This window comes from Oryctolagus cuniculus, chromosome 18 (genome assembly GCF_051225735.1).
Source record: "Oryctolagus cuniculus isolate XC-2025 breed Fujian yellow rabbit chromosome 18, ASM5122573v1, whole genome shotgun sequence".
Taxonomy (NCBI): domain Eukaryota; kingdom Metazoa; phylum Chordata; class Mammalia; order Lagomorpha; family Leporidae; genus Oryctolagus; species Oryctolagus cuniculus.
Genome location: NC_142884.1, coordinates 67,842,740 through 67,870,722, shown reverse-complemented (window position 1 = coordinate 67,870,722; position 27,983 = coordinate 67,842,740). Strand labels below are relative to the sequence as shown.

Sequence of the window (27,983 nt, the reverse complement as noted above, 5' to 3'; positions counted from 1 at the left end):
CAACAAAAAATGAATTCTAAAGCAACTTCGCTAGATTTATGATTTGCATTTTTACTTTTATTCATTGTGAAGCTAGTCATTCTGTATTTTCAGAGTTTATCTGTAATACTTCATGATTAGCCAGTTCCAATAATTCATCCCCTCAAGTAATGATTAAATTTACATTTTAATAGGAGAAAGGAAAATCTTATTGCATGAATTTCCTGTGCATGGGTATTATGTTGATAGAAAATACACTTTAAAACACTTATGAAATATGTTAGTTTGTAGAAACTATTCTTCATACTTCTAACATTGATTTTTATTCTTTTAAAGAATTCTTTGGTTTTGAGCTTACTTGTTTTTTGTGTGTAAATGTTGCTGAAGTTTCGATGGATTCATTGCTTCATTAGCTAAAACATCTGCAAAAAACTCGTGCATGATCAAAAACCAAACTGGGGACTGGCAGTGTGCTATAGTAGGTAAAGGCGCCTCCTGTGGTGCTGACATCCCATATGGGCACCCGTCTCAGTCCTAGATGTTCTACTTCCTGTCCACTCGCTGCGAACGTGCCTGAGAAAGCAGCGGAGGAAGTGCATCCAGGTGGAAGACACAGAAAAAGCTCCTGCTTCAGACTGTCCCGGCTCCTGGCTTCGCAGCCCTCTGGGGAGTGAACCATCTGGTGCAAGAGTCTCTCTCTCTCTGCCTCTCTGTAACTCTGCCTTACAAGTAAATAAGTAAATCTTTTTTTTTTTTTTTTTTTTTTTTTTTTAGAGATTTATTTATTTGAAAGAGTTACACAGAGATTGGAGAGGTAGAGAGAGAGAGATCTTCCATCCGATGGTTCACTCCCCCAGATGGCAGCAACGGCCGGAGGTGTGCCGATCCAAAGCCAGGAGCCAGGAGCTTCTTCTGGGTCTCCCACGTGGGTGCAGGGGCCCAAGGACCTGGGCCATCTTCTTCTGCTTTCCCAGGCCACAGCAGAGAGCTGGATCAGAAGAGGAGCAGCTGGGACTAGGCGCTTCAGGCCAGGGCATTAACCCACTACGCCACAGCGCTGGCCCCAATAAGTACATCTTAAACAAACAAACTAAAAACCTGAAAATCTAAAGGGTCATAGAGTAAAACTAGTATGTTAGTTGGTCTTCAGGGTTTGGAGTCACTTTTGCTGTCCTGTGTGTTACTGCTCCTGCTGCCTTCAGAAAAGGTGTGTGCTTTCCTTACAGAAACATCCAGTGAAGCTTTCTGTTACCAGCAGTAAATTAGGAATAAAAAGAGCAAATAACAACTTTCTTTTCTTTTTTTAAAGACTTATTTTATTTATTTGAAAGACAGAGTACACAGAGAGGTAGAGACAGAGAGAGAGGTCTTCCATCCGCTGGTTCACTCCCCAGATGGTTGCAATGGCCGGAGCTGCGCTGATCCAAAGCCAGGAGCCAGGAGCTTCTTCCAGGTCTCCGATACAGGTGCAGGGACCCAAGGACTTGAGCTATCTTGTATTGTTTCCCAGGCCGTAGCAGCGAGCTGGATCGGAAGTGGAGCAGCCGGTTCTTGAACTGGTGCCCATATGGGATGCTGGCACTGCAGATGGTGGGTTTACTCACTATGCCACAGTGCCGGCCCCCAAGTTAAGTCTTTCTTAGCTTGGGTTATTTACTGTGTGTTGTGTAAAGCATCTAAGGACGATTGATTTATAACTTTACCTATGGCCTGTGTAGACTGTACAGAAATCCAGTGAATACTGGTGCTATGAGAAATTACTAAATTTCTTATTTAATTAAATTTTATGGGCTGGTTTGTGGATATTATTATAGTTATCTGCCATAAATTTCTTCACTTTTGAAAGTAAATCAACGGTGATTTCAAATACTGGATTGGGTGTTCAAGGAGTCAGCTCTTTCCATCAGTTGACAGAAGAGGGCAGCACCACTTCTCTGTAAAGAGGAAGAAAGGGTGTAGAAGCGGTTTTCCCCTTAAATTACATGTTCTCACGGACATATTTCATATTTCAAAAGTAATTCATGTTCATTACTTTAAAAGATTGTATGTTACAGAAATGTGTAACATGACATGAAAAAGTTCTAACTCTGGCCCCCTCAAGAAAACAAAACCCTGTTAGTAGTTTGCCTAGGGGCAAGAATTTTTCTGTAACCTAAATTATTTACATTTCAATTTAGGTGTTATAAGGAACCCTCTGGAGGGACCTTGGTAGATTTTAATTGCACTTGGCAGCCAGATAACAAATTTAAGTGTATGGATTTTTTTTGTACTCTTGATGTCATCGTTTTGCCTTTGTATCAAATTCAGCACATTACTTCATCTTTAAGCAATGTGGGAGTTAGTCATGACTGGCAAGAATTGAAGTATAGCATAAGGTAGTGATAGTACATAGCTAGTCTTTCTGTTTTTCTAACTACATTTCACTTGTTCAATTCTAGATTTTTGCTGGTTTGTTTTGTCTCCTCCCCCCAGCACACAGGCACACTTGAAAAAATGTATATCTTATTAACTTTGGGGAATGAGGGACAAATAGTAACTTTTTTTTTTTTTTTTTTTTGACAGGCAGAGTGGACAATGAGAGAGAGAGACAGAGAGAAAGGTCTTCCTTTGCCATTGGTTCACCCTCCAGTGGCTGCTGCGGCTGGCGCGCTGGGGCCGGTGCACCGCGCTGATCCGATGGCAGGAGCCAGGTGCTTCTCCTGGTCTCCCATGGGGTGCAGGGCCCAAGCACTTGGGCCATCCTCCACTGCATTCCCTGGCCACAGCAGAGAGCTGGCCTGGAAGAGGGGCAACCGGGACAGAATCTGGCACCCTGACCAGGACTAGAACCCGGTGTGCCGGCGCTGCAAGGCGGAGGATTAGCCTAGTGAGCCGTGGCGCCGGCCAACAAATAGTAATTTTTATCCTTCCTATCACATAACCAGCTGAGCCACTTAGCTCAGATTTTCCTAAATGATTCACCTTTTGGGAGAGACTAGTCATAGAAAGTTTCTGTCCAAATAAAGACTTTCATGAAGTTCTGAGTAAGTGAAAATGAAGTTAAAATAGAATTTCCACTGAGAATACTTGAATTAACTATTACTAATAATAGGTCTTTTCCCATCAGGGTTCCTGCTCGTGTATTAGAGGTGGTCTGTAATACAGCTGTTCTGCTCGAAGATTTTTCGATAGCTGAGTCTCTTACTGCTTGTTTAAAGGAAGTTCCTCTAGGCATACTGTCAATGAAGGGTAATACGCTAATACTACTTTACATCAATTACCAAAGTTCATAAGAGAAATGTGAGTTAGACTGAAATTAAGAGAGATTCCTGGCTGGCGCTGTGGCTCACTAGGCTAATCCTCCGCCTGCAGCGCTGGCACCCTGGGTTCTAGTCCCGGTTGGGGCGCCAGTTCTGTCCTCGTTGCTCCTCTTCCAGTCCAGCTCTCTGCTGTGGCCCGGGAGTGCAGTGGAGGATGGCCCAGGTGCTTGGGCCCTGCACCCCATGGGAGACCAGGAGAAGCACCTGGCTCCTGGCTTTGGATCAGCGCGGTGTTCTGGCTGCAACGGCCATTGCGGGGTGAACCAATGGAAGGAAGACCTTTCTCTCTCTCTCTAACTCTGTCAAAAAAAAAAAAAAAAGAGAGAGAGAGAGAGAGATTCCTGGGACCAGCACTGTGGTGCAGTGGGTTAAGCTGCTGCCTGCAGTGCCAGCATCCTGTATGGGCCCTGGTTCAAGTCCAGGCTGCTTTACTTCTGACCCAGCTTCCTGCTAGTGTTCTGGGAAAGCAGCGGAGGACGGCCCAAGTCCTTACCACCCACATGGGAAACCTGGATGAAGCTCTGGCTCCTGGTTTCGTCCTGGCCATTGAGACCATTTGGGGAGTGAACCAGCAGGTGAAATATATCTCCCTGTCTCTGTCTGTCTCTCTTTCTTTGTAACTCTGCCTTTCAAATAAATAAATAAATAAATCTTCCTTTGTAACAAAGAGATTTTAAATCATACCTTCTTTAAAAAATAAAAGAGTGAGAGTAGCACTGTGGCACAGCAGGTTAAGCCCCTGCCTGCAGTGCTGCATCCCATACTGGCACAGGTTCAGGTCCCAGCTGCTCCACTTCTGATCCAGTTCCTTGTTAATGTCCCTGGGAAAACAGCCCATGTGGACATCTTAAGTTCCTGGCTCCTGGCTTCAGCCTGGCCCAGCCTTGATCATTGCATCCATTTGGGGCATGAAGCAGCAGATGGAAGATCTCTCTGTGTCTTGCCCTGTCTTTGCAACTCTGCCTTAGTTGTGTTGATTTCTTCCTTTCTTCCTTCCTTCCCTTTTCTCTTTTCCCTTTCTCTTCCAGATTTATTTATTTATTTGAAAGGCAGAGTTAAAACAGATGCTGAGGCAGAGAGAGAGAGAGAGAGAGTCTTCCATCCACTGGTTCACTCCCCAGATGACTGCAACAGCCGGAGCTGTGCCAATCCGAAGCCAAGAGCCAGGAGCTTCCTCCAGGTCTCCCATGTGGGTGCAGGGGCCCAAGGACTTGGGCCATCGTTTACTGCTTTCCCAGGCCATAGCAGAGAGCTGGATTGGATGTGGGATGCTGGCACTGCCAGTGGCGGCCTTACCGCTGTACCACAGTGCTGGCCCCAGTTGTGTTGATTTCTAACAATCAGAAACCAGTGCCAGTTAGTTAGTTTTAAGAAAATTTATTTCGATCTTCAGAGGGTTTTTTTTTTTTTTTTGGATTGTAGAACAAGAGCCTTCTGAAGAGCATTTCCAGTTGTTTTTGTGTTGCTCTCCTTGAAATAATGCGATTTCCCCATCTCAGCCTTCACTGACTTGAGGCCTGAGGACTAGCTGAGGTGCAGTGTGCTTCATGCTGGCAGATGCTAGCAGGAGGTTTTAGGGAGGGAGAAACAACATTGTGGTTTGTTAATTTAGTCAGGAACATGCATTTGTCTTGGATTGTTGTAGTAAACTGTCTCGAGAAAGCTCAGCAGCCGGAATTTATTAAAAACTTGGTATATATTTTCCTTATTGTCATTTATTCTCTTTCCTTAGATTTTGTTTCTCTCTGTATTCATTTTGCAAACTTAATGCCTCGTTTGTTGCCACAGGGTGACTAAGGAAGTGGATGCTACATCTAAAGAAGCCAAGTCCTTCTTGAAGCTAAATGAGAAAGAAAAGCCCCAGGCTAATGCCCCGTCAGCCGCGCTGTCACTCGCTGCGGGATCTGGGTGAGTGCCGTGTCTCAGTTCCAGGTGTTCTCGGTGTAGGGCAGAAGTGTCTCGGTGGCAGGACTGCCCTGTCCGCCGCCCTTGTGGATCCTTTCCTGAGCGATGGAATTGTGCTGCAGCTCTGCCTTTGGTGAAATATTTAGCAAATTGAAGATGCAAAGGGAAATTAGCTATTGTTTCTCATTTGATTCCAGCCAGAAAGAAGTCCTGATTTGTAGCATGGACCACAGAGCTGAACATGGAAATTCTGCGTTTCAGAATAATAATTTTTGATGAAAATAGCAGTTCATCAGAAGTCTTAATAAGAATTTGGGTTGAGTACTCAACTTCCATCCCCCTGACCTCAAAGGAACACAAAAGGTCAAAGGTGATTTATACATGGTTCTTTTAACATGTGGTCAGGAACTTAGTAATTTTTATCCTTCCATATTTTCTTTGTTACTTGAGTTATTTTTAGCTGAAAACTGGATTTCTTCCTTTTTCAAAGAAAAACACTCTTTTAACCTACATGTAAGAAAAGTAAAGCATCACAGTAAAGGAGAGAGCCTGAGGCCATGACCCACAGGGAGGTGAACACAGTCCGTAGTCCCTGGGTGCCCTCACCACCAGCTGACTCTGGCATTTCTGTGTCTGGAGCCCTGCTGTTTGAGCCGGGCAAGACTCCTGAATTGGCTTTACCGGCCATTCGGTCAGAGATTGTCACCTTTCCCTTCCCTCCTCCCATGTACATCTTCCTGCCAGATTGTGAGCTTTTCTAGGCCAGGCCTTTCTCATCTTTGCAGCCGTCGCTCTGAACAGCACTGTGTTATGCTGGTGTGCTCTGTTAGGATGCATGTACCCTGAAGCAGACTGGGGCTAGAGTCTGGGTGAGAGGTGATTCCAGGAGGCCCTGGTTCAGGAGATGGAATGAAGAAAGGCAGGAGAAAGGTGAAGAGTGTATTCTCAGTCAGGTTACTGCTGGTGGTGCCTGGCCCCCAGTCCTGCCGAGGAACCTGGACGATTGTGAAGAACACAGCCAGAGGCAGGCGAGGAGACTAAGTGCAGTCTCCACCTGATAGCTGCTTCCGCACGATGTCTGTCCTCAGTCCTCCGGCTGCGCGTGGCAGGCGCTTGCTCACATGCCGCCCTCAGCTTGTGTGATGGCCATGGATGTGAAGAGCTGTGCATGGCTGTGTCTGCATCTGCTACATGCTTCCTGCGCCAAGTCGTCTCCCGCTGGAGCTGCCAGGTGGAAGAAGTCATGTAGTGGTTACACAGCAGCCTCCGAAGGAAAAGGGTTTGTGTGCTTGCTGCCCTAGTGGGAATGACATAACAGCAGGGGAAGGTGACTGGAAGAACAGCTTTGTGGTTCTGTGAACAGAATTCTCTAGGTCTGGCCTTGTACTTTGCTAGTTGTAGTTTATAGTCATCAGTTAAAGGAAAATATCAGAGTATATCACATGTAGTAAGGGTAAATATGGTTTCATCAAGGTCTGATTTTAGGAGGCAGGTATTGTGCAGTGGGTTAAACTGCTTCTCGGGCTTGTGTCCCATGTCGGAGTGACTGGTTTTAGTACTGGCTGTTCTGCACTTCCAGTCCAGCTTTCTGCTAATGCCCTTGTGAGGTGATGGATGCTAGCCCAAGTACTGGCTCATTCCTGACCTTGTGGCCATTTGGGGCATGAACCAGTGGATGGAAGATCTCTGTCTCTCCCTGTAACTCTGCCTTTCAAATAAATAAATATTTAAAAAAAAAAATTGTTGTGACTCATTGAACTGATTTCACAATGTAGTGTAAACTGAATTTTTTAAAGTTTGTTTATTTGAAAGGCAGAGATCCTCTATTTAGTGGTTCACTCCCCAAATACCTGCAACAGCGGGGACTGGGCCAGGCAGAATCCAAAAGCCAGGAACTCCATTTGGGTCTCCCGTGTGGGTGTCAGGGACCCAAGAGCTAATGCCTCTCAGAGTGCACATTGGCAGGAAGGTAGACCAGACGTGCAAAAAGGACTTGATTTTAGGCACTCTTAATTCAGGGTGTGGGCATTCCACGCAGTGGCTTAATCTCCTATGCTACAACACCTGCCCCTACAAATTGAATCTGACATACGCTGTGCTGGATTCAAATGTAATTAGCCTTGAACGGGCTGTTCTGTGACTTACCGTGTTTGTATGTAGTACTTTTTTTTAGAAAGATTTATTTTATTTATTTGAAAGGCAGAGTTACAGAGGGAGATATAGACAGGAAGAGAGAGAGGTCTTTCACCCACGAGTTCATTCCCTAAATGGCTGCAATGGCCAGAGCTGAGCTGATCCAAAACCAGGAGCTTCTTTCAGTCTCCCACATGGGTGCAGGGGCCCAAAGACTTGGACCATCCTCCACTGCTTTTTCAGGTGCATTAGCAGGGAGCTGGATCAGAAGTGGAGCAGCTGGGACTCTTAACCGGCGCCCTTATGGGATGCTGGTGCTGCAGGCTGGGACTTCAACCTGCTGCACCACAGCACCAGCCCCTACTGCTTTTTTAGTTAATTAATGGAAAGGTACAGTCACAGAAAGAGGCTAGGAGAGACAGATCTTCCATATGCTGGTTCACTCCCCAGATGGCCACAATAGCCAGGACTGGGCCAGGCCTAAGTCAGGAGTCAGGAGCATTATCTGGGTCTCCCGCCCGGGTGGCAGGAACCCAAGTACTGAATCATTGTCTGCTGCCTCCCAGGGTGCACGTTAGCAGACAGCAGGATTGGTCGTGGAGTAGCTGGGACTTGAATCAGATGCTCTGATGTGGAATGCTTATGTCCTAAGTGCCAACTTAAGCCACTGTGCCAAACACCCGCCTCTGTATCTGGTATTATTAAATAGTGTTCCTCGTATTTTTTAAAAGCATTACAGTAGAAGTAATCTCCAGTCATAAATACCAGATAGAAAGAAAGACAGTGAAGTTCTTTGACCTAGGGTTTCTAGCATAGTTATTTCAACTATGTCAACTGTTTTGTCAGTTATGTCAACTGTTATGTCAACACAGTTTTGACTTTTATCTTGGATATTTCTTCCTAAGATGATTCCCACTGATTCTTAGGATTCTCGTTGGGAAGTACATGTTTCAGAAGATACTCTGTCACTAGAATTATAGAACTTACTGGAGCAGAGAACAGTGGCAGCTTAGAAAGGCAGCTTGTTTAAGTGACTAAGCCACTCAGGGAAATTCCAGTGCTTTCTATATCTGTGCCTGCCTGCCCTAGAAAAAGCTGACGGCCTCCTAGAAGAAGCAGTGCACAAGACAGGGTCTGTTTCAGGGAAACCCAGCAGGGAACATGGCATCCTCAAATTGGGGTCCCATGAGGAGAGTTTACTATTTCATACAGTGATAGAAAACCTCGGGGACAGGGTGACGCTCCGGAGGCTGGTCATAATGGCCTGAAGGGCAAGAGGGGAACTGCTGGTGACAGTGGAAGGCAAGGTGATGTGGCCTGGGCCTCCGGACAGGAGCTGAGACCTTCCTGTGATCAGTCGACTTCCTAGGGAGACACCAAGGGAACGAGCTGCCCAGATCGCCCTTTCACCCCTCCAGTCTCTTCTCAGTGACTCCATTGCCCACTGAGACTTTGTAAGCAGTAAGGGAGCCAGGGCCGGCCCTGTGGTGTGGAGGGTAAAGCCGCCACCTCCAGTGCTGGCATCCCATATGGGCACCAGTTTGGGTCCTGGCTGCTCCACTTCCAACCCAGAGAAAGTAGTAGAAGATAGCCCAAGTCCTTGGGCCCCTGCACCCATGTTGGAGACCCGGAAGTAGCTCCTGGCTCCTGGCTTCAAATATGTACAGCTCCAGCCATTGCAGCCAGCTGGGAAGTGAACCAGCTAATGGAAAACCTCTCTCTCTGCCTCTTCTTCTCTCTCTGTGTAACTTTGACTTTCAAGTAAATAAATAAATCTTAAAAAAAAAAAAGTTTTAAAAATTGGGGGGTGGGAGAATCCATGAATGGAAAATTACTAAGAAGAGATGTCAGGGTGGGGAGAGTCTTGCTAAATCACCTTATCAAGATTCTTACTGAAGGCAGGCTAAGGGCATCAGACATCAAGGGTAGGGGATTCTCTCTTAACTGACTCAGAAGGATTCTTGTTAAAACTAGCCTATGCAGGCCGGCGCTGCAGCTCACTTGGCTAATCCTCCGCCTGCGGTGCTGGCACACGAGGTTGTAGTCCCAGTTGGGGCACCAGATTCTGTCCCAGTTGCTCCTCTTCCAGTCCAGCTCTCTGCTGTGGCCCGGGAAGGCAGTGGAGGATGGCCCAAGTGCTTGGGCCCTGCACCTGCATGGCAGACCAGGAGGAAGCACCTGGCTCCTGGCTTCAGATCAGCGCGGTGCACCGGCCGTAGCAGCCATTTGAGGGGTGAACCAATGGAAGGAAGACCTTTCTCTCTGTCTCTCTCTCTCTCTCACTGTCTAACTCTGCCTGTCAAAAAAAAAAAAAAAAAAAAAAAAAAAAAAAAAAAAAAAACCCAAAAACCTGGCCTATGCAGGCCCGGCAAGGACAGGGAGTGGTCCGGGCTTAGTCAAGAAGCGGGCTCCGAGGGGTCTGAGTAAAGTTTGGTTACGGAGGCTGTCTTTGCTGGGCTGTGCATACAGGAAAGCTCCTGAGGCAGAGGGAATCTGGAGGGCTCCAGGACCTGTTTCCAGGAGCTCCTCAACTGAAATGTTGGATTAGCCTATTGAGCCGCGGCACCGGCGACCACCTCAACTGAAATGTTGTGAGTAGATTAATGAACTGCTGACTTCCTTCTGAAGGGGGTAAAGTGAAATTTGACAGGATCACTCTCTTTGAAAGCCATATTGGAACATAACAGATTGCAGAGTGGCTGAGTGCCTGAGTTAAGTCTTCGGAGTTGTATATAAAAATGGGGATGCCTTTAATTATGATACAGTATGCCTGGAGTTTCTGAGCACACCCAGGATGACCTTCAAGATCAGTGTGATCGTTTTTCTGAAACGGATCTCAGAAAGCTTTTACAGTCCTCCTTGTGCTTAGGAAGTGAGGGCCAAGAGGAACCAAGCTAATGTAGCTGAGTGGATGCCAACCTTCAGGTCTGCTGCAGGCTCCAAGGGCAGGGCCCACAAAGTCTTTTCAAGGGAAGAATATGCAGGAGCGATCTACATTAGAGGAAGTTAATTCAGTAGGATAGGTTCCATGAACTTCTTTTCATTTTGGAAGCAATTTCAGTTTATAGAAATGGTTTAGCAGAAATGCTTTATTTGTTTATTTTCCTTTTCTCTAAACAGATTTAAGCAATACAGGAAAACCAGAGGAAGAGAGTAAAACATCCTGTCCCACATCTTTTGCTAACAAGAACAGATTCAGAGGAGCAAATGTTTGTAACTGAAAATGCATTTCCTCCACATGTTTAAAATAGCACACTGCTTAGACTATAAAAAGCCAGAGTTTATACTTTGGGAATGGAGTAAGCCCACTTTTAATTAGAGGCAAGAATCAAACTACCAGAAATGCTCTCTCCATTTGTTAGCGGAAAACCAGTGCTTACTTAACTTAAGGTATCTGGATCCTCATGGTTCATCCTGAGCTCATAATGTACTGCTTTCCTGCCCCCACAAACCTCACTATGAACACTGTTAGCTGCTTGCATCCAGCTTCTATCATTATTTGCTGGGATCTGGCTAGTCAGTCTTCAACCCTTTCTTCTTGTTTGTTTGTTTGTTTTTTAAAGATTTATTTATTTGAAAGGCAAAATTACAGAGAGAGAGGAATAGACAGAGAAAGATCTTCCATCTATTGGTTCACTCCCCAAATGGCTGCAAGGGCCGGAGCTGAGCCAATCCAAAGCCAGGAGCCAGGCGCTTCTCCTAGGTCTCCCGTGTGAGTACAGGGGCCCAAGCACTTGGGCCATCTTTCACTGCTTTCTCAGGTACATCAGCAGGGAGCTGGATCGTAAATAGAGCAGCTGGGAATCCAGCTGGATCCGTATGGAATGCTGCAGTGGCAGCCCCTGGTACTTTCAGCCCAACATATGGGATGCTGGCACTGCAGGCGGAGGCTTTGCCCACTTATGCCACAGCGACGGCCCCACTGGTTTTTCTTGAGAAATGAAAAGTTCCAGCACTGCTCTCCCTCTACAGCGGTGAGGGGCAGGCAGAGTGGAAGGGGTTTGCCCTTTCCTGGTCCTTCCTTCCATCCGTCCGTCCGTCCGTCCGTCCGTCATTATGATGTCTGCTTGGCTTTTGAAGGCAGGTGCTTCTCCCATTCTGTGGTAAAGTTTCCTTTCAATCACCATATCAGTTTCATTTTGGAAAGAATTTGTTTTTTCAGATATACTTTCTTCTCAGATTCTAAGTTAAGTATTTGGTTACCCTTTTTAAAAGAGTAGATAGTTCCTATTTGTTGACTACTTAACTAAATTTAAGGCATAATGTCAAGTTTTTTATGTGTTATTTATTCTACTTTAACATTTTATTTATTTATTTTATTTATTTGAAAGGCAGAGAGAGGGAGGGATAGAGATCTTCCATCCGCTGGTTCATTTCCCAAATGGCCTTAATAGCTGAAGCTAGGCCGATCCAAAGCCAGGAGCCAGGAGCCTCTTCCAGGTCTCCCACGCAGGTGCAAGGGCCCAAGGGCTTGGGCATCTTCCTCTGCTTTCCCAGGCCATAGCAGAGAGCTGGATAGAAGCAGAGCAGCCAGGACTCAAACCGGCAGCTGTATGGGATGCTGGCACTGCAGGCGGCAGCTTTACCTGCTGCACCACAGTGCTGGCTCCCCACTTTAACATTTTAAAGGGTAGGAACTAATTTTCTTCCCATTTGACAGATCAATTTGACAGAAATTGTATTTGAGGCTTAAAGAGATACTGCTAATTCATTGAGGTTGCATCATCGACAGTTGGTAGAGCCAGGATTCCATGCAGAGCTATTTGAGACTGAAGCTAGCTCTCAGCCACTGTGCCATACAGCTCCTCCCCAGATTGGTCTTTTTTTGTGACAAGAGTCTCTTCAACTTTACTCCTAATGGGAATCTTTGAAGTATTTATATTTTAAATATTTATTTATTTGAAAGTTAGAGTTACAGAGAGGCAGAGATAGAGAGGTCTTCCATCTGCTGGTTTACTCCTCAAATGGCCACAATAGCCAGAGCTGCACCCATACGAAACCAGGAGCCAGGGGCTTCTTCTGGGTCTCTCACATTGGTGTAGGAGTCCAAGGGCTTGTGCCATGTTCTGCTGCTTCCCCAGGCCATAATAGAGAGCTGGATTGGAAGAGGAGCAGCTGGGACTCAAACTGGTGCCAGTGTTCCACAGCGCTGGTCCCAGTAGATTTTTTTCAGATGAGTTCCAGAGTGAACATTATATTAATATATGCCTGCATCCCATATTGGTATAACTGGGTTTGAAATCCAGGCCCTGTTTCTAGCTCCTGGCTCCAGCTAGGAGCTGCAGACCCTGGGAGGCACTGGCAATGGCTGAAGTGATTTAGTGTCCTGTCACTGATATAGGAGACCTAACTTAAATTCCTGGTTCCTGGCTTCAACTCCAGTTTGGGGTTTTCGTCTGTGTTTGGGGAGTGAACCAGCTGGTTTACCTGGTCCCTCTGCCTCTTAAATAGTGGAAATAGATAGGTAAATAAAACAAAGTAATTTTCAGTTCCAGGGAGCAGCTGTTTAGCTTAGTAGTTAGGATGCCTGCATCCCACATTGGAGTGCCTGCTTTGGATTCCTAGCTCAAGCCTCTGATCCCAGCTTGGAAGGCTGTGGTGATGGCTCAAGTGGTTGGGTTCCTGTCACCCACTTGGGAAACCTGGATTGTGTTACCAGCTCCTGGCTCCAGCCTGGCCTCTGCTATTGCAGGCATTTGGGGAGAGAACCACTGGGTAGAAACTTTCAGTCTCTAGGTTGGTTTGTTCGTTGACAGCTGTCAACAGAGAAGCCATAGATAAGGTGTGTTCATTCAGCTGGGGAGTAATGACCAGTACTGTGTCCGTATAGTAACCAATTCCTGCTGAATCATATGTTGTGGCCAGTGTATGTGAGGGTGCTGCTGGGGGAGCCAGAAAGGAGGTATCTTTGCCCAACTTGTGTTAAGTGCATTTCTTCAGGAAACTTTTATTCCAGGATAGTGCTAGATGGGGATGGTTGTTAGAGCGTCTTGCAGTAGCTCCTGTGATGATAGAAATGTTTGGTGTGATAGGCAGGGTAGTCCTGCTGTTACTGCTTGCCAGCTCCAGAAGCAGGTGCTTTGGATTGGACCAAAAAGGCCTGCCTGACTTGGACCTTCATGTTCTTCAGGGGTGGCGACTACCCAGTTGGGTTTTAATCTATCATCAGGTGCTTAAAAATGTACTTCAGGTTTCAGGTACAAGAATAGATTTGAACTTGTATAAGGAAAATAATTATTTGACTGTTTCCCTATGAATGGTTGGAATATTTTGAGTTTATTAAAGGTGATGCCATTAACTTTTTAAAAATTTATTTTATTTATTTGAAAGGCATAGTTATGGAGAGAGGAAGGGAGAAATAGAGAGAGAGAGGAGATCTTACATCTGCTGGTTCACTCCCCAAATGGCTGCAGTGGCCAGGACCTGGGCCATCTTCCACTGCTTATCCGGGTGCATTAGCAGGGAGCCGTATCAGCAATGGAGCAGCTGGGTCTCAAATCGGTGCCCATATGGGGTGCTGGTACTGCAAGCAGCAGCTTAACCAGCTATGCCACAATGCCTCCCCCTCATTAACATTCCTGAGTTGGAGATGTTGTTCCAAGCCAAGCTAGTAACTGAGAAGCAGGAGTGGAGAGGCCTGTGATGTTCCTTGGGTGGTGTGGGGGAAGTGATATTTGACATTTGGATCAGGAAATGAAATCTCTGCCAATGTAAGCATCCAAATGAGATTCCACACATAGAAAAGCTTTCAAAGCAAAAACTTCTTTCATTCATAGTCACCAGGATGGGGAACCTCTGTCATTTTGGATTGAATGCCCACAGCAATCACTGCGAACCTAGGACGTATTCGTCCCTGGTGATTTTCTTTTTGTTTTGTTTTGTTTTTGATAGGCAGAGTGGACAGTGAGAGACAGAGAGAAAGGTCTTCCTTTTCCATTGGTTCACCCCCCAATGGCCGCTGTGGCCAGCACACCACCCTGATCCAAAGCCAGAAGCCAGGTGCTTCTTCTGGTTTCCCATGCGGGTGCAGGGCCCAAGCACTTGGGCCATCCTCCACTGCCCTCTCGGGCCACAGCAGAGAGCTGGCCTGGAAGAGGAGCAACCAGGACAGAATCCGGCGCCCCGACCGGAACTAGAACCCAGGGTGCCGGCGCCACAGGCGGAGGATTATCCTAGTGAGCCACGGCACCAGCTGTCCCTGGTGATTTTCAGAGTTGCCCATAGTTGAACAAATTCTAGTGTTCTTAGAAAATCCTGTGAAGAGGTGAATTTTGTCACACAACAGTTTTTTTCCTTTGCTTTTTGCTTTGGCTTACAGTGCAAACAGATTTTTAAAAACCTGTCTTTGAGAGCAGGCATTTTGCCTAGCAGTTTGAAGTCTCCTGTGTCTCGTGTTGGAGTACCTGGATTTGATTCCCAGCTCTGGCTCTTGACTTGAGCTTTTTGCTAATGCAGACTGTGGGAAACAGCAGTAATGGCTTCAGTAATTGGGTTCTTGCCACCCCTGCGAGAGACCTGGATTGTCTTCTCAGCTCCTGGCTCCAGCCCCAGCCCAGCCCTGGCTGTTGGGGGCATGTAAGAAGTGAGCCAGCAGATAGAGCCTGCTCTTCTCTCTCTCTGCCTCTCAAAAAAACAAATGCAAAATTTACAACTCTAAGAGCCAGGTATCTGTATTATAACATTTTAAAATTGTAATAAAACAACTTTATTTTGCTGAATTCCTATATCCTCGGTTGTACTGAATTTCTCTTGGTGTGGTAAATGTGTTAAGTGCTTTAGGTACTTCTTGGGTATGTTGGAAAGAATAGAATAAGTACTTGAAGTAATGACAATAAGAAAATCACTCAATATGATAGTGGAAATTGATTTGGGAACAAGGAATATCTTTTTTTTTTTTTTTTTTAAGTTTTATTTATTTATTTGAAAGGCAGAGACAGAGAGGTCTTGCATCCACTGGTTCACTCCCCAGGTGGCCACAACGGCTGGAGCTGAGCCAGTCCGAAGCCAGGAGCTTCTTCCAGGTCTTCCAGGTGGGTACAGAGGCTCAAGGACTTGGGCCATCTTCTGCTACTTTCTCAGGCCATAGCAGAGAGCTGGATCGGAAATTGAGCACCTGGGACTCAAACTGGCACCCATATGGGATGCCAGCGCTGTAGGAGGTAGCTTTACCGGCTATTCCACAGCACCAGCCATGGAATATCTCTATTAAAGGAGAGATTTGTGATGCCCAAGGATTGAAGTGAAAAAGTATTTTGGCTAACTGTAACAGTAGTTTATTGATGTAATTCCATCATGGGTTTAACTTCTTGTAGTGTACACTAGAGGGCAAAATTCCCCCTTGAAAGATAGGTTGATTTTAGCAAAATCTCTGGAACTTGAACCATTACTAAGATTGGATATATAAGTACTGTACATTTTTGTTTTTTCTTTGTATGTTTGAAAGGCAGAGTTACAGAGAGGCAGAGGCAGAGAGAGGTCTTCCATCCGCTAGTTCACTCCCCAGATGGCCACAGCAGCTGGAGCTGGGCTGATCCAGACCCAGGAGCTTCTTCCAGGTCTCCCAGACAAGTACAGGGTCCCAAGGACTTGGGCCATCTTCTACTGCTTTCCCAGGTCATAGCAGAAGGCTGGATTGGAAGAGGAGCAGCCAAAACTCATACTGGCACCCATATGGGATGCCAGCCTTGCAGGCAGTGGCTTACTCATTACACCACAGAGCTGACCACTACATTTTTTTTGCCTAATTACTATAGTCTGTTGGTATGGGATTTCTGTGTACTGAGTAATTAACATTCTTTCTTTGGAATGTGTTTTGTTTTTAATTCTACCATTGTGATTTAAAAGTGAAAGATAGAAGCAGGTGTTTATTTCTTCAAGCAAGAGAGAGCAGGCACTCCTGTTGCTTTACTTCCCAGATGGCCCAGCCAGGTCACCAAAGCCAAGAACTCAATCCAGGTCTCCCACAGTGGTGTTAGTAATCTAAGTACTTGATCCATTACCTGCTACCTCCCAGGGTGTGCATTAGCAGCAAGCTGGAATTTGGAGCAGAGCAAGAACTCGAATTCAGGCACTTCAGTATGGGATGCAAGCATCTTTTTTTTTTTTTTTTTTTAAGATTTATTTATTTGAAAGTCAGAGTTACACAGAGAGGCAGAGAGAGAAAGAGAAGAGAGAGGTATTCCATCTGCTGGTTCATTCCCCAAGCCAAGAGCCAGGAGCTTTTTCCTGGTTTCCCACACAGGTACCGGGGCCCAATGACTTGAGTAATCTGCTTTCCCAGGCCATAGCAGAGAGCTGGATCAGAAGTGGAGAAACTGGGTCTTGAATTGGCACCCATATGGGATGCTGGCACTGTAGGTGGCAGCCTTACTCACTATGCCACAGCGCCAGCCAGGCATCTTTTTTTAAGGTTTATTTATTTAGGGGCCAATGCTGTGTAACAGCAAGTTAAGCTGCCATGTGCAGCGCCCGCATTCCATGTGGGCACTGGTTCCAGTCCTGGTAGCCTTGCTTGCAGTATAGCTCCCTGCAACCTGGGCTCCTGACCCAGCCTTGGTCATTCTGGCCATTTGGGAAGTGAGCCTGTGGATTGACTATCTTTGTTTTCTCTTCTCTCCTCTCCCCTCCTTTCCCCCCTCTCTCCTTTAACTTTGCCTTTCAAATAAAAAAATAAATCTTTATAGAAACTCAAAAAAAATTTTTTTTTTATTTGAAAGGCCGAGTTAGAAGAGAGAGAGAGAGAGAGAGGGAGAAATCTTCTGTTTGCTGATTCACTCTCCCAAATGACTGCAGCAGCCATAGCCGGGCCAGGAACTTCTTCAAGTCTCCCATGTGGTTGCAGGGGCCCAAGCACTTGTGTCATCTTCCACTGCACACTGTTACCAGTGTCTATCAGGGTTTTCTCCACAATCCTTATGTTAACTGAATTTTCATAACCCACTGGTCTGAATTGTGAGTTAAAATTTTTCTTCCTTTGCAAACCTTTACCAAAAACAGGTATTTTTTTTCTAAAAATTAAATTAACAATACATTGTTGTGTGTTTGTCAAATGTTATGGATTGAATAAATGAAGCTTTGGATACTACAGAGAGTTTTTATACTATGTTAGTTTATCTAAGTTAATTCTCAGCCATTCAAGAGCTCAGGTTGAAAAAAGTATCAGTTGTAAACCTGCCAGTTTAGGGATTGTGTATTATTGATCCTTTGAAATGTAGTATGGTATTCTCTCTCAGGTCGTTTGTGTTGGAAGCTACTTGTCCTAAATGTTTTAACGTCAGGGAGGAATGTCATTCATCCTGAGCGCAGCAATCACTGCTGCTTCTGTTCTGATCAAGCACCCAGTAAGGGAACCTCGATGCCATTTCACAGGGGCTGTGATGATACAGAAAGAATCATAGCAGGTAAATATTTAAATTTAGATTGGGGGGATTTTTCATATGGGAGAGGCTAAGCAGCTGTGCCCTAATTATTTTGGCTAGAGATTGAAAATTAGCCTGATCTAAAGTCCAGCATTTACTATATTCAGTTACTTAGCTCTGGATTCTTGCCAAAACCCTGTTACGCAAGTGGGTCTATGATAAATTTGAGATGAAATAATTTCAGACCTTTAAAAATAGGCTGCATTTCCATATCATTTAGGACATGACATGTTCTAACCAAGCTTTTATCTGTAGATGGAGTGAATCTGGATGCTTAAGACTGTAAAAACAATTCAGAGTGCTTTGATTATTAGCCTTTCCTTGAATTTGAAATGTGGCATGATTTTGTAGTTGCTAATTTGAGGATGAGCAGGAAAAAAACCCATGCTTTGCACTGGCTTCTGCTTTGTGCTGAGGTCCTGTACTTCCAGCTTCCTGTGAGAATGATGCATTTGTAGGAGTGGGGGCAGATAGATCGTGTGTGTAGGATGTGACTTGCTTGGATCAAAAGCGAGAATTAAGAAGATCCAAGGATGGGCCGGCGCCGCAGCTCAATAGGCTAATCCTCCACGTTGCAGCGCCGGTGCGCCGGGTTCTAGTCCCGGTCGGGGCTCCAGATTCTGTCCCGGTTGCCCCTCTTCCAGGCCAGCTCTCTGCTGTGGCCAGGGAGTGCAGTGGAGGATGGCCCAAGTGCTTGGGCCCTGCACCCCATGGGAGACCAGGAGAAGTACCTGGCTCCTGCCATCGGATCAGCGCGGTGCGCCAGCCGCGGTGCGCCACCGGCGGCCATTGGAGGGTGAACCAACGGCAAAAGGAAGACCTTTCTCTCTGTCACTGTCCACTCTGCCTGTCAAAAAAAGAAGAAGAAAAAAAAAGATCCAAGGAATACTGTGTACTAAACTCTCTTCATCTTGGTCTCTTGTCTAGTGTAACTAGCTTCAAAGCAAAGATTTAAGGAAAATTTTGATTTCAAGCAGTGATCAAAGCATCATGTCTGCTTCTCAGCAGTGTTTGTGTTGTACCATGCATTAACTAAATCCACGGTCTGGATACCATTCATTCATTCATTCTGATTCAGCCTGTTGGGCTTGTCTGGATTTCAGTTTCTTGATGTGGGAAGCCAGCTTTCCTGTTGAGCCTATTTGGGTTGCTGTGTTTTTTACAGTACTAGGTAGGCCTTAGCCAGGCAAAATTTCAACTGTCTGGAGGCTTTTTTTTTTTTTTTTAAGATTTATTTATTTATTTGAAAGTCAGAGTTACACAGAGAGAGGAGGAGCAGACAGAGAGGTCATCCATCTGCTGGTTTACTCCCCAGATGGCTGCAATGGCTAGAGCTGTGCCGATCCGAAGCCAGGAGGCAGGAGCTTCTTCTGGGTCTCTCACACGGGTGCAGGGTTCTCAAGACTTGGGCCATCTTCTACTGCTTTCCCAGGCCATAACAGAGAGCTGGATCAGAAGTGGAGCAGCCTGGTCTTGAACCGGAGCCCATATGGGATGCCGGAGCTTCAGGCCAGGGCATTAACCCACTGCACCACAGCACCGGCCCCTGTTTGGAGGCTTTGATTATGAAGTATCTGCCTTTAAAAGTTAGAATACTTTTTTTTTTTTTTTTTTTGACACAGAGAGAGACAGAGAGAAAGGTCTTCCTTTTTCCGTTGGTTCACCCCCAAAGTGGCTGCTATGGCCGGCGTGCTGCGCTGATCCAAAGCCAGGAGCCAGGTGTTTCCTCCGGGTCTCCCATGCGGGTGCAGGGCCCAAGGACCTGGGCCATCCTCCACTGCCCTCCCCAGCCGCAGCAGAGAGCTGGACTGGAAGGAGGAGCAACCAGGACTAGAACCCAGTGTGCCAGCACTACAGGCGGAGGATTAGCCTAGCAAGCCGTGGTGCTGGCAAGTTAGAATACTTTTTAAAAACTCATTTATTTATTTATTTAAAAGGCAGAGTTACAGAGAGTGAGAGAGATCTTCCATCTGCTGGTTCACTCCCCAAATGGTTGTAACATCCTGTTCTGGGCCAGGCCAAAGCCAAGAGCCAGGAGCTTCACCCAGGTCTCCTTTGTGGGTATAGAGGCCTAGGTAGTTGAGCATCTTCTGTGGGTTTCCCAGGTTCATTAACATTGAGCTGGATTGAAAGTGAAGCAGCAGGAGACCAGTGCCCATCAGGGATGCCAGCTTCCAGCCCCTAAAAATTCTTGAAGAATTTGAAAGTAGGATTTTTGTTAACATAATGAAAGCAAAGGATCAGTGATTTCAAGGCATCGTAGATGGTGAGATGGTGACAGTTTTTATTTTCCTTTTTTCTGAATGTAATACATTATAATTATGACACACTATCTCAGTGTACCCCTTCCTGATAAGACTGGTATGATTTTTAACTTCTACTGCTACCTTTTTATATGTATTCCAGGTTTACCCAAAATCCACAAACCGCTGCTTTTTATGTACCTGACAGTCCCCACTCCTGCTGCTTTATTTATTTATTTATTTATTTATTTATTTATTTATTTATTTATTTATTTATTTATATTGACAGGCAGAGTGGACAGTGAGAGAGAGAGACAGAGAGAAAGGTCTTCCTTTTTCTGTTGGTTCACCCTCCAATGGCTGCTGCGGCCGGCGCACTGCGCTGATCCGATGGCAGGAGCCAGGTGCTTCTCCTCGTCTCCCATGCGGGTGCAGGGCCCAAGCACTTGGGCCATCCTCCACTGCACGAAGACAACACGAGCTGTCTTGTAAATTGTTTCCTGGTGTGTTTAGCAGTTCATTACTCTTTAGAGAGGTTTTATCTGTGGGGTGAACTTAGAAGGCCTGGGCTACATGGTGTTTCTCTGAAATGGGATGAATTTACTTGTAGAGGCCATGGCGTGAGCTGGTATTCATGTTAATACATGGTTTGAAGTTCCTCGAATGTTCAGGTATTACACTAGAAATCACAGTTTTGAACTCCATATCCATGTGAGTTGCAGGCTTAGGGTTCTCATTGTCAGGAAAGACTTTTTGTCCTTACCCCCATGACTGAGGCAAAGCATAGCTTTCTCATCTGCTCCCGGGGCTAGAGGTGACTTCTCCTAGTTCATCCTTTCACTGAGGAGGCGTAGAGTGTGTGCTTCCGTCAGGGTCTTAGTTCTAGTTCTCTGCATTCTGTAAGCCCAAGACCAGACTGTTAACACTTGGCTAACAAAGCCAAGCCCAGAAGTTATTGAAACTGCCTCCCACGCCCCAGCCCCTACAACAGGGCATTAGCTGCTGCTGTGGCTTTCAGTTCCTTTTTCAGTCTTAGCACCCAGGGGTTTCCCTTTCTTCCTTTTGAGTTTAGCTATACTTTTTTTTTTTTTTTTTTTTTTTTTTTTTGACAGGCAGAGTTAGTAAGAGAGAGAGACAGAGAGAAAGGTCTTCCTTTTTCCATTGGCTCACCCCCCAAATGGCTGCTACGGCTGGCACGCTGTGCCAATCTGAAGCCAGGAGCCAGGTACTTCCTCCTGGCCTTCCATGTGGGTGCAGGGCCCAAGCACTTGGGCCATCCTCCACTGCCTTCCCAGGCCACAGCAGAGGGTTTGACTAGGAGAGGAGCAACCGGAACAGAACTGGTGCCCCAACAGGGACTAGAACCTGGAGTGCTGGCACTGCGGGTGGAGGATTAGCCTAGTGAGCCGTGGCACCGGCCAAGTTTAGCTATACATTTAAAATAAATTTTTGTACAATTTATCTAGTGTTTCTAGGTCTTTGGAAAATGTTTGGATTATATTAAATATCCGTCTTACCTGAAACGAAAATTCATGGTGAAATCCTTGAGGGTGCATACCCAGTATCGCTGTTTTCCAGCAACTAGTACTAAAAGCGAGCATAATTTGGGGCTGGCGCTGTGGCATAGTAGGTTAAGCCTTCGCCTATGGTGCTGGCATACATGTGGGCACTGGTTCGTGACCTGGCTGCTCCACTTCTATTTGGGGAGTGAACCAGCAGATAGAAGACTTCTTTGTCTTTCCCATCTCTAACTCTGCTTCTCAAATAAATAAATTAAAAAGAAAAAGGAAACATAATTCTTTGCAACCATTCTGAGCATGGGAGTGACTACTTGATTTTCCTTTTTATTTACTTTTGACAGCTTTTTTTTTTTAAAGATTTATTTATTTATTTGAAAGAGTTGCATACGGAGAAAGAAAGGTCTTCCTTCTGATGGTTCACTCCCCAATTGACTACAACAGCCAGAGCTGCGCCGATCCAAAGCCAGGAATCAGGAGCTTCTTCCTAAGTGGGTCTTGAGCTAGCACCCATATGGAATGCTGGCGCTTCAGGCCAGGGCGTTAACCCGCTGTACCACAGCGCCGGCTGAACTTTTGACTGCTTATCATTCATAGCACACAAAGGCTGCCTCTTCGTATCTTAAATTTCTTTTTTTAAAAAATTTTATTTATTTATTTGAAAAAGTTACAGAGAGAGGCAGGGGCATAGTTCTTCCAGCGACTGGTTCCCTCCTCCCATGGCCACTGTGGCCATACTGGATCAGGCTGAAGCTAGGAGCCTGGAACTCCATCCAGGTCTCTCACAGGATTGGCAGGGAACCAAGCACTGGGACCACCTTTGCTGCTTTACCAGACGCAGTAGCAGGATGTTCGATCCAAGTGGAGCAGCTAGAACTGTAACCGGCACCCATCGGCTGCCAGCATCACAGACAGCTGCTTAACCCAGTGCATAACAGTGCCAGCTCCAAATTTCTGATGTTTTTCTCCCTTTTGAGCTGTTTACATTGTTCTCTCTGTTGGTTTTTTCTTTTTAGAGAGAAATATCTAGGAATGTTTTGTATATGGTCTCTCTCTCTCTCTTTTTTTTTTTTTAAGGTTTATTTATTTAAGAAATGGAGTTAGAGAGAGAGAGAGGAGGAGAGAGATACTCCATCTGCTGGTTCACTCCCCAAATGGCTGTGACTTCCAGAGCTGGGCTGATCTGAAACCAGGAGCCAGGAGCTTCTTCCAGGTCTCCCACATGGGTGGAGGAGCCCAAGCACTTGGGTCATCTTCTACTGCTACCCCAGGCCATAGCAGAGAGCTAGATTGGAAGAGAAACAGCCTGCTGGACTAGAACCAGCGCCCATTTGAGGTGCTAGCACCACCTGCGGAGGGTTAGCCCAGTGGGCCACAGCACCAACCCCTGTATGATCTTTTCTTTTCTTTTCTTTTTTTTTTTTTTTTTTTTGACAGGCAGAGTGGACAGTGAAAGAGAGAGACAGAGAGAAAGGTCTTCCTTTTGCCGTTGGTTCACCCTCCAGTGGCCGCCACGGCTGGCGCGCTGGGGCCGGCGCACTGCGCTGATCCGATAGCAGGAGCCAGGTACTTCTCCTGGTCTCCCATGGGGTGCAGTACTGCACTCCCTGGTCACAGCAGAGAGCTGGCCTGGAAGAGGGGCAACCGGGACAGAATCTGGCACCCTGACCCGGACTAGAACCGGTGTGCCGGCGCCGCAAGGCGGAGGATTAGCCTAGTGAGCCGTGGCGCCGGCCAGCCCTGTATGATCTCTTAAGACAGCATGGATTTTCCTGGGCTGGCACCGTGGCTCACTAGGCTAATCCTCCGCCTGCGGCGCCGACACCCCAGGTTCTAGTCCCGGTCAGGGCACCGGATTCTGTCCCAGTTGCTCCTCTTCCAGTCCAGCTCTCTGCTGTGGCCCGGGAAAGCAGTGGAGGATGGCCCAGGTCCTTGGGCCCTGCACCTGCATGGGAGACCCAGAGGAAACACCTGGCTCCTGGCTTTGGATCAGCGCAGTGTGCCAGCCGTAGCAGCCATTTGGGGGGTGAACCAACGGCAAAGGAAGACCTTTCTCTCTGTCTCTCTCTCTCTCACTAACTCTGCCTGTCAAAAAGAAAAAAAAAAGACAGCATGGATTTTCTTACGTGAAACTCCCTCAGATCTGTATCACTCTACTTGTAACCCATCTTTTAAATATTTGTATTTATTTATTTTAATGGCAGAGCAACAGACAGAAAAGGAGATCTTTTTTTTTTTTTTAATTTTTTGACAGGCAGAGTGGACAATGAGAGAGAGAGACAGAGAGAAAGGTCTTCCTTTGCCGTTGGTTCACCCTCCAATGGCCGCCGCGGCCGGCGCACCACACTGATCTGATGGCAGGAGGCAGGTGCTTTTCCTGGTCTCCCATGGGGTGCAGGGCCCAAGCACCTGGGCCATCCTCCACTGCACTCCCTGGCCACAGCAGAGAGCTGGCCTGGAAGAGGGGCAACCGGGACAGAATCCGGCGCCCCAACCGGGACTAGAACCCGGTGTGCCGGCGCCGCTAGGCGGAGGATTAGCCTAGTGAGCCGCGGCGCCGGCAAAGGAGATCTTCTGTCTGCCTATTCACTCCCCAAATGGCTGCAACAGGCAGAGCTTTGCCAGGCTGAAGCTAGAAACTCCATGTAGATCTCCACTGTGGGTGATAGAGACATAGGTACTTGAGCCATTATCCACTGCTTTTCTGGGTACATCAGCAGGGAGCTGGATCAGAAGCAGAGCAGCGAAGACATGAACCAGTGCTCCAACGGATGCCAGTGTGACTTACCGAATACTGGCCTCATGTAACCCATTTTGATTCCATTTTCATGTCTTTTCTGAAAATCTTTGCACACATTTTCATGGACTTAATTTTGTAAGTCTGGTATCTGATCTCTTAGAAATTTTCAAAAGGTGACAGCCTTGAGGTGCAGTGGGGAAAGCCTCCACCTGCAGTGCCGGTGTCCCATATGGGAATCGGTTTGTCCCAGCTACTCTACCTGTGATCTACTCCCTGCTAATGGCTTGGGAAAAGCAGTGGAAGATGACCCAAGTATTTGAGCCCTTGCACCCACGTGGGAGACCTGGATGAAGCTCCTGGCTCCAGGCATTGGTCTGGCCCAGCCCCTGCCTTTGAGACCATTTGGGGAGTGAAGCCGTGGATGGAAGACTCTGTCTCTGTCTCTCTGCCTCTCTCCTTCATGTTGCTCTTTGATACAACCACTTTCTTCCTACCTCACCTTCCTCACTCAGCCTCTGGCAATACTGATCTAGAGATTTTTCTTTTGGGAGCTTTTTATTGACAAATTCTGTTTCCTTGATATTTATAGAGCTCTTCAAATTTTTTATTTCATATTGGATGTGTTGTATTCTTTTTTGAAGAATTTGCCCATTGTGTTGTCAAATGTATGTAAATAGAGTTTTTCATAGCATTCTCTTATATCCTTTATTTTTCCAAAGTCTCAAGGGATTTACTTTATTTATTTGTTTATTCATTCATTTCAGAGAGAGAGAGAGACAGAGTTGAACCACTGATTTACTACCCAAAAGCCCACAATGGCTAGATGGACCTGCACCAGAGCTAGGAGCCAGAAATTGAATCTAATTTCCCAACTTCTTGAGCTGTCACCTGCTGCCTCCCAGGGTCACATTAGCAAGAAGCTGGAGTTGGAATATGGAGGGGAACCAGGATGGAACATAGACATCTTAAGAGCTAGGTCAGAAGTCTTACATGTCCATTTGAAAGGCAGCACAGAGGGCCGGTGCTGTGGCACAGCAGGTGAAGCCGGTACATCCCATATGGGTGCTGGTTTGAGTGCTGTCTATTCCATTTCCAATCCAGTTCTCTGCTGCTGCATGTGAGAAAGTAGCAGGGAGTGGCCCAAGTGCTTGGGCCCCTGCACCCACTTGGGAGACCTAGAAGAAACTCCTTGTTCCTGGCTTCAGCTTGGCCCAGCCCTGGCTGTTGTGGCCTTCTGGGAAGCAAACCAGTGGATGGAAGATCTCTCTCTCTGTCCTCTCTCTCTCAAAATCTTAAAAAGACGCCCACATCCCACATCTGAGTGCCTGGATTCAGTTCCCAGTTCTGGATCCTGATTTCGGCATGCCTGCTAATGCACACCCTGGGAGGCGGCAGGCTGAAAGAATTGGGTCTCTGACACCCACATGGGAGACCTAGATTGGGTTTCCAGCTTCTGGGATCCAGCCTTTGTGAATGACTAGATTAACAATAAGCTAATTATATATATTTTTAAAGCAACAGAGAGAGAGAGAGAGATCTATCTTCCATCCACTGGTTCACTCCCCAAATGGCCACAATAGCCAGGTCTGGCCCGTAGCCCAAAACTCCCTCCTGGTTTCTCCCACATGGGTAATAGGGGCCCAGGTACTTGAATCGTCTTCCAGTGCTTTCCCATGTACCTCGGAATGGTCAGAAGCAGAGCAACTGGAACTCAAACTCGCTCTCCGATCGGAGGTATTGGTGTCACAGTAGTGGGTTTAGCCCACTGCCCCAGGATGCCTGCACCACCCCCTGCCATTTTGATGTCTAGTACTACCCATCTTCATTTCTCATGTTGGTAGTTTGTGTCTACCATTTTGTCAGTCTTGACTCAAGATTTGTCAATTTTACTGAACTTTTCAAAGAACCAGTTCTTTATTTTGTTTACTTTTTTCTGATGTGTTTTTTTAGTTTCATTGGCTTCCAGTCATTGTTAACTCCTTATTTCTGTTTGCTTTGTAGGTGTATTATTCTTCCTTGGTTCTTCTTCTTCTTTTTTTTTTTTTTTTTTTTTTTTTTTTTTAAGATTCATTTATTTACTTGAAAGGCAGAGTTAGAGAGAGAGAGGGAGAGAGAGAGGTCTTCCATCCATTGGTTCACTCCCTAGATGGCTGCAAAGGCTGGAGCTGTGCCAATCTGAAGCCTGGAGCCAGGAGTTTCTTCCAGGTCTCCCATGCAGGTGCAGGGGCCTAAGGACTTGGGCTGTCTTCTGCTGCTTTCCTAGGCCATAGCAGAGAGGTGGATCGGAAGTGGAGCAGCTGGGACTCAAACTGGCATCCATATGAGATGCCGGCAGCTTTACCCTCTATACCACAGCACTGGCTCCCTTCCCTGGTTCTTGAGGTGAAAGCCTAGACTGTGGATTTGCGAGTTTACAGTATATTTATTTAGTGCTATAAATTTCCCTCTTGTATTACTTTAGCTGTGTGCCACTAACAGTTTTTAACTATTTATTTATTTATTTATTTATTTGAGAGAGAGAGAGACAGAGACAGAGAGAGAGAGAGAAAGATATCCCATCTACTGGTTTACTCCCCAAATACTGGCAGCAGTCACAGCTGGGTCAGGCTGAAGTCAGGAGGCAGGAACTCAGTCCAGGTGTCCCATGTGTTTGTCAGGGATGCAAGCTGTCACTGTTGCCTTCCAGGGTGTACATTAGCAGGACACTGGAATGGAGAGCATAGCTGGGACTCAGATCCAAGTACTCTAATAGGGAATGTGGGCATCCCAGGTGGCAGCTTCTGCTATGCTAGATGTCCCTCCCCCCATGTTGATTTGTGTATTCTCATTTTCATTCTGTCCTTTAGATTTGTTTTTATTTACCTCGAGACTTCCTCCTTGGCCCATGAATTATTTAAAAGTATATTGTTTCATTAGCAAGTATTCAAAAGTTTTTCTGTTTTCTTTCTAATTTCATTACATTACTGTTAGGGAATACACTCTTAATGATTTTAACACTTTTAAATTTGCTGACATTAGTTGTATGGGCCACCGTGTGGCCTTATGTTGTTATAGGTTCTGTGGGCACTTGCAAAGCCCACATGCGTGCATACATGTGTGCTTTCACGCTCTCTCTGTTGATAGATAGATAGATAGATAGATAGATAGATAGATAGATGAAAATTTCCCAGTACTTATAAAAGGAAATCCTTTTCTGTCAAAATCAGCCAGTACCTGTGTCTTATATCTATAAACCTAATTCTACTAGTTCTATTAGAATTGTCAGTTCACATTTTGGTCTCTATCCTATACTGAACTTTAGGGCATAAATTTTGTCTTTGTGTGTTCAGCCTGGTATATGGCAAACAATTTATAAATCTTCAAACAAATGAATAAATGAATAACTTGTATTAGTGGTCACCATTTTTTAGATGTCATGGTAAGTGTTGACCTGCAGAGATTTAGTTCTTACCCTTTTGGTTAGGTACCCAGTGTATTCTGCTACCAGTTTTAGTCTTAAAAGCAGAAAGATTTCGGTTCCACAGCTTGTGTTCCGTAAGCAGCTGACCCCAGAAATGGTCTGATGTCTGTTATGGTTGGAATGACATTCTTTTTCAGCTTAATCATGCTAGAGTTCAAGCATAGACATGTGTGCCTTACTCATTCCACCAGACCTATTTTGCAATTTCTGCTATTTCCTTTCTTTCAAGTTGACTTGTCCTCTTGTAGAAGTGTTTCCACGGCAGTACCTTCCGCAGTGACTCCTCATC

The 27,983-nt window shown here is 46.0% G+C and overlaps 1 protein-coding gene across 6 annotated transcripts in view; it reads left to right on the top strand.

The window, feature by feature from the left end:
- CFDP1 (chromatin remodeling protein CFDP1) overlaps positions 1-27,983 on the top strand; it is a 120,835-nt gene that overhangs the window by 16,627 nt on the left and 76,225 nt on the right. For 5 of the 6 annotated variants that reach the window (XM_089320490.1, XM_089320488.1, XM_017342366.4 and 2 more), the window contains one exon: positions 5,067-5,186. In XM_089320490.1, the coding sequence (XP_089176616.1) occupies positions 5,067-5,186 (120 nt within the window). Of the gene's footprint in view, positions 1-5,066; positions 5,187-5,380; positions 6,924-27,983 lie in introns of those variants that run through there. The other variant, XM_089320487.1, reaches the window with a different exon arrangement.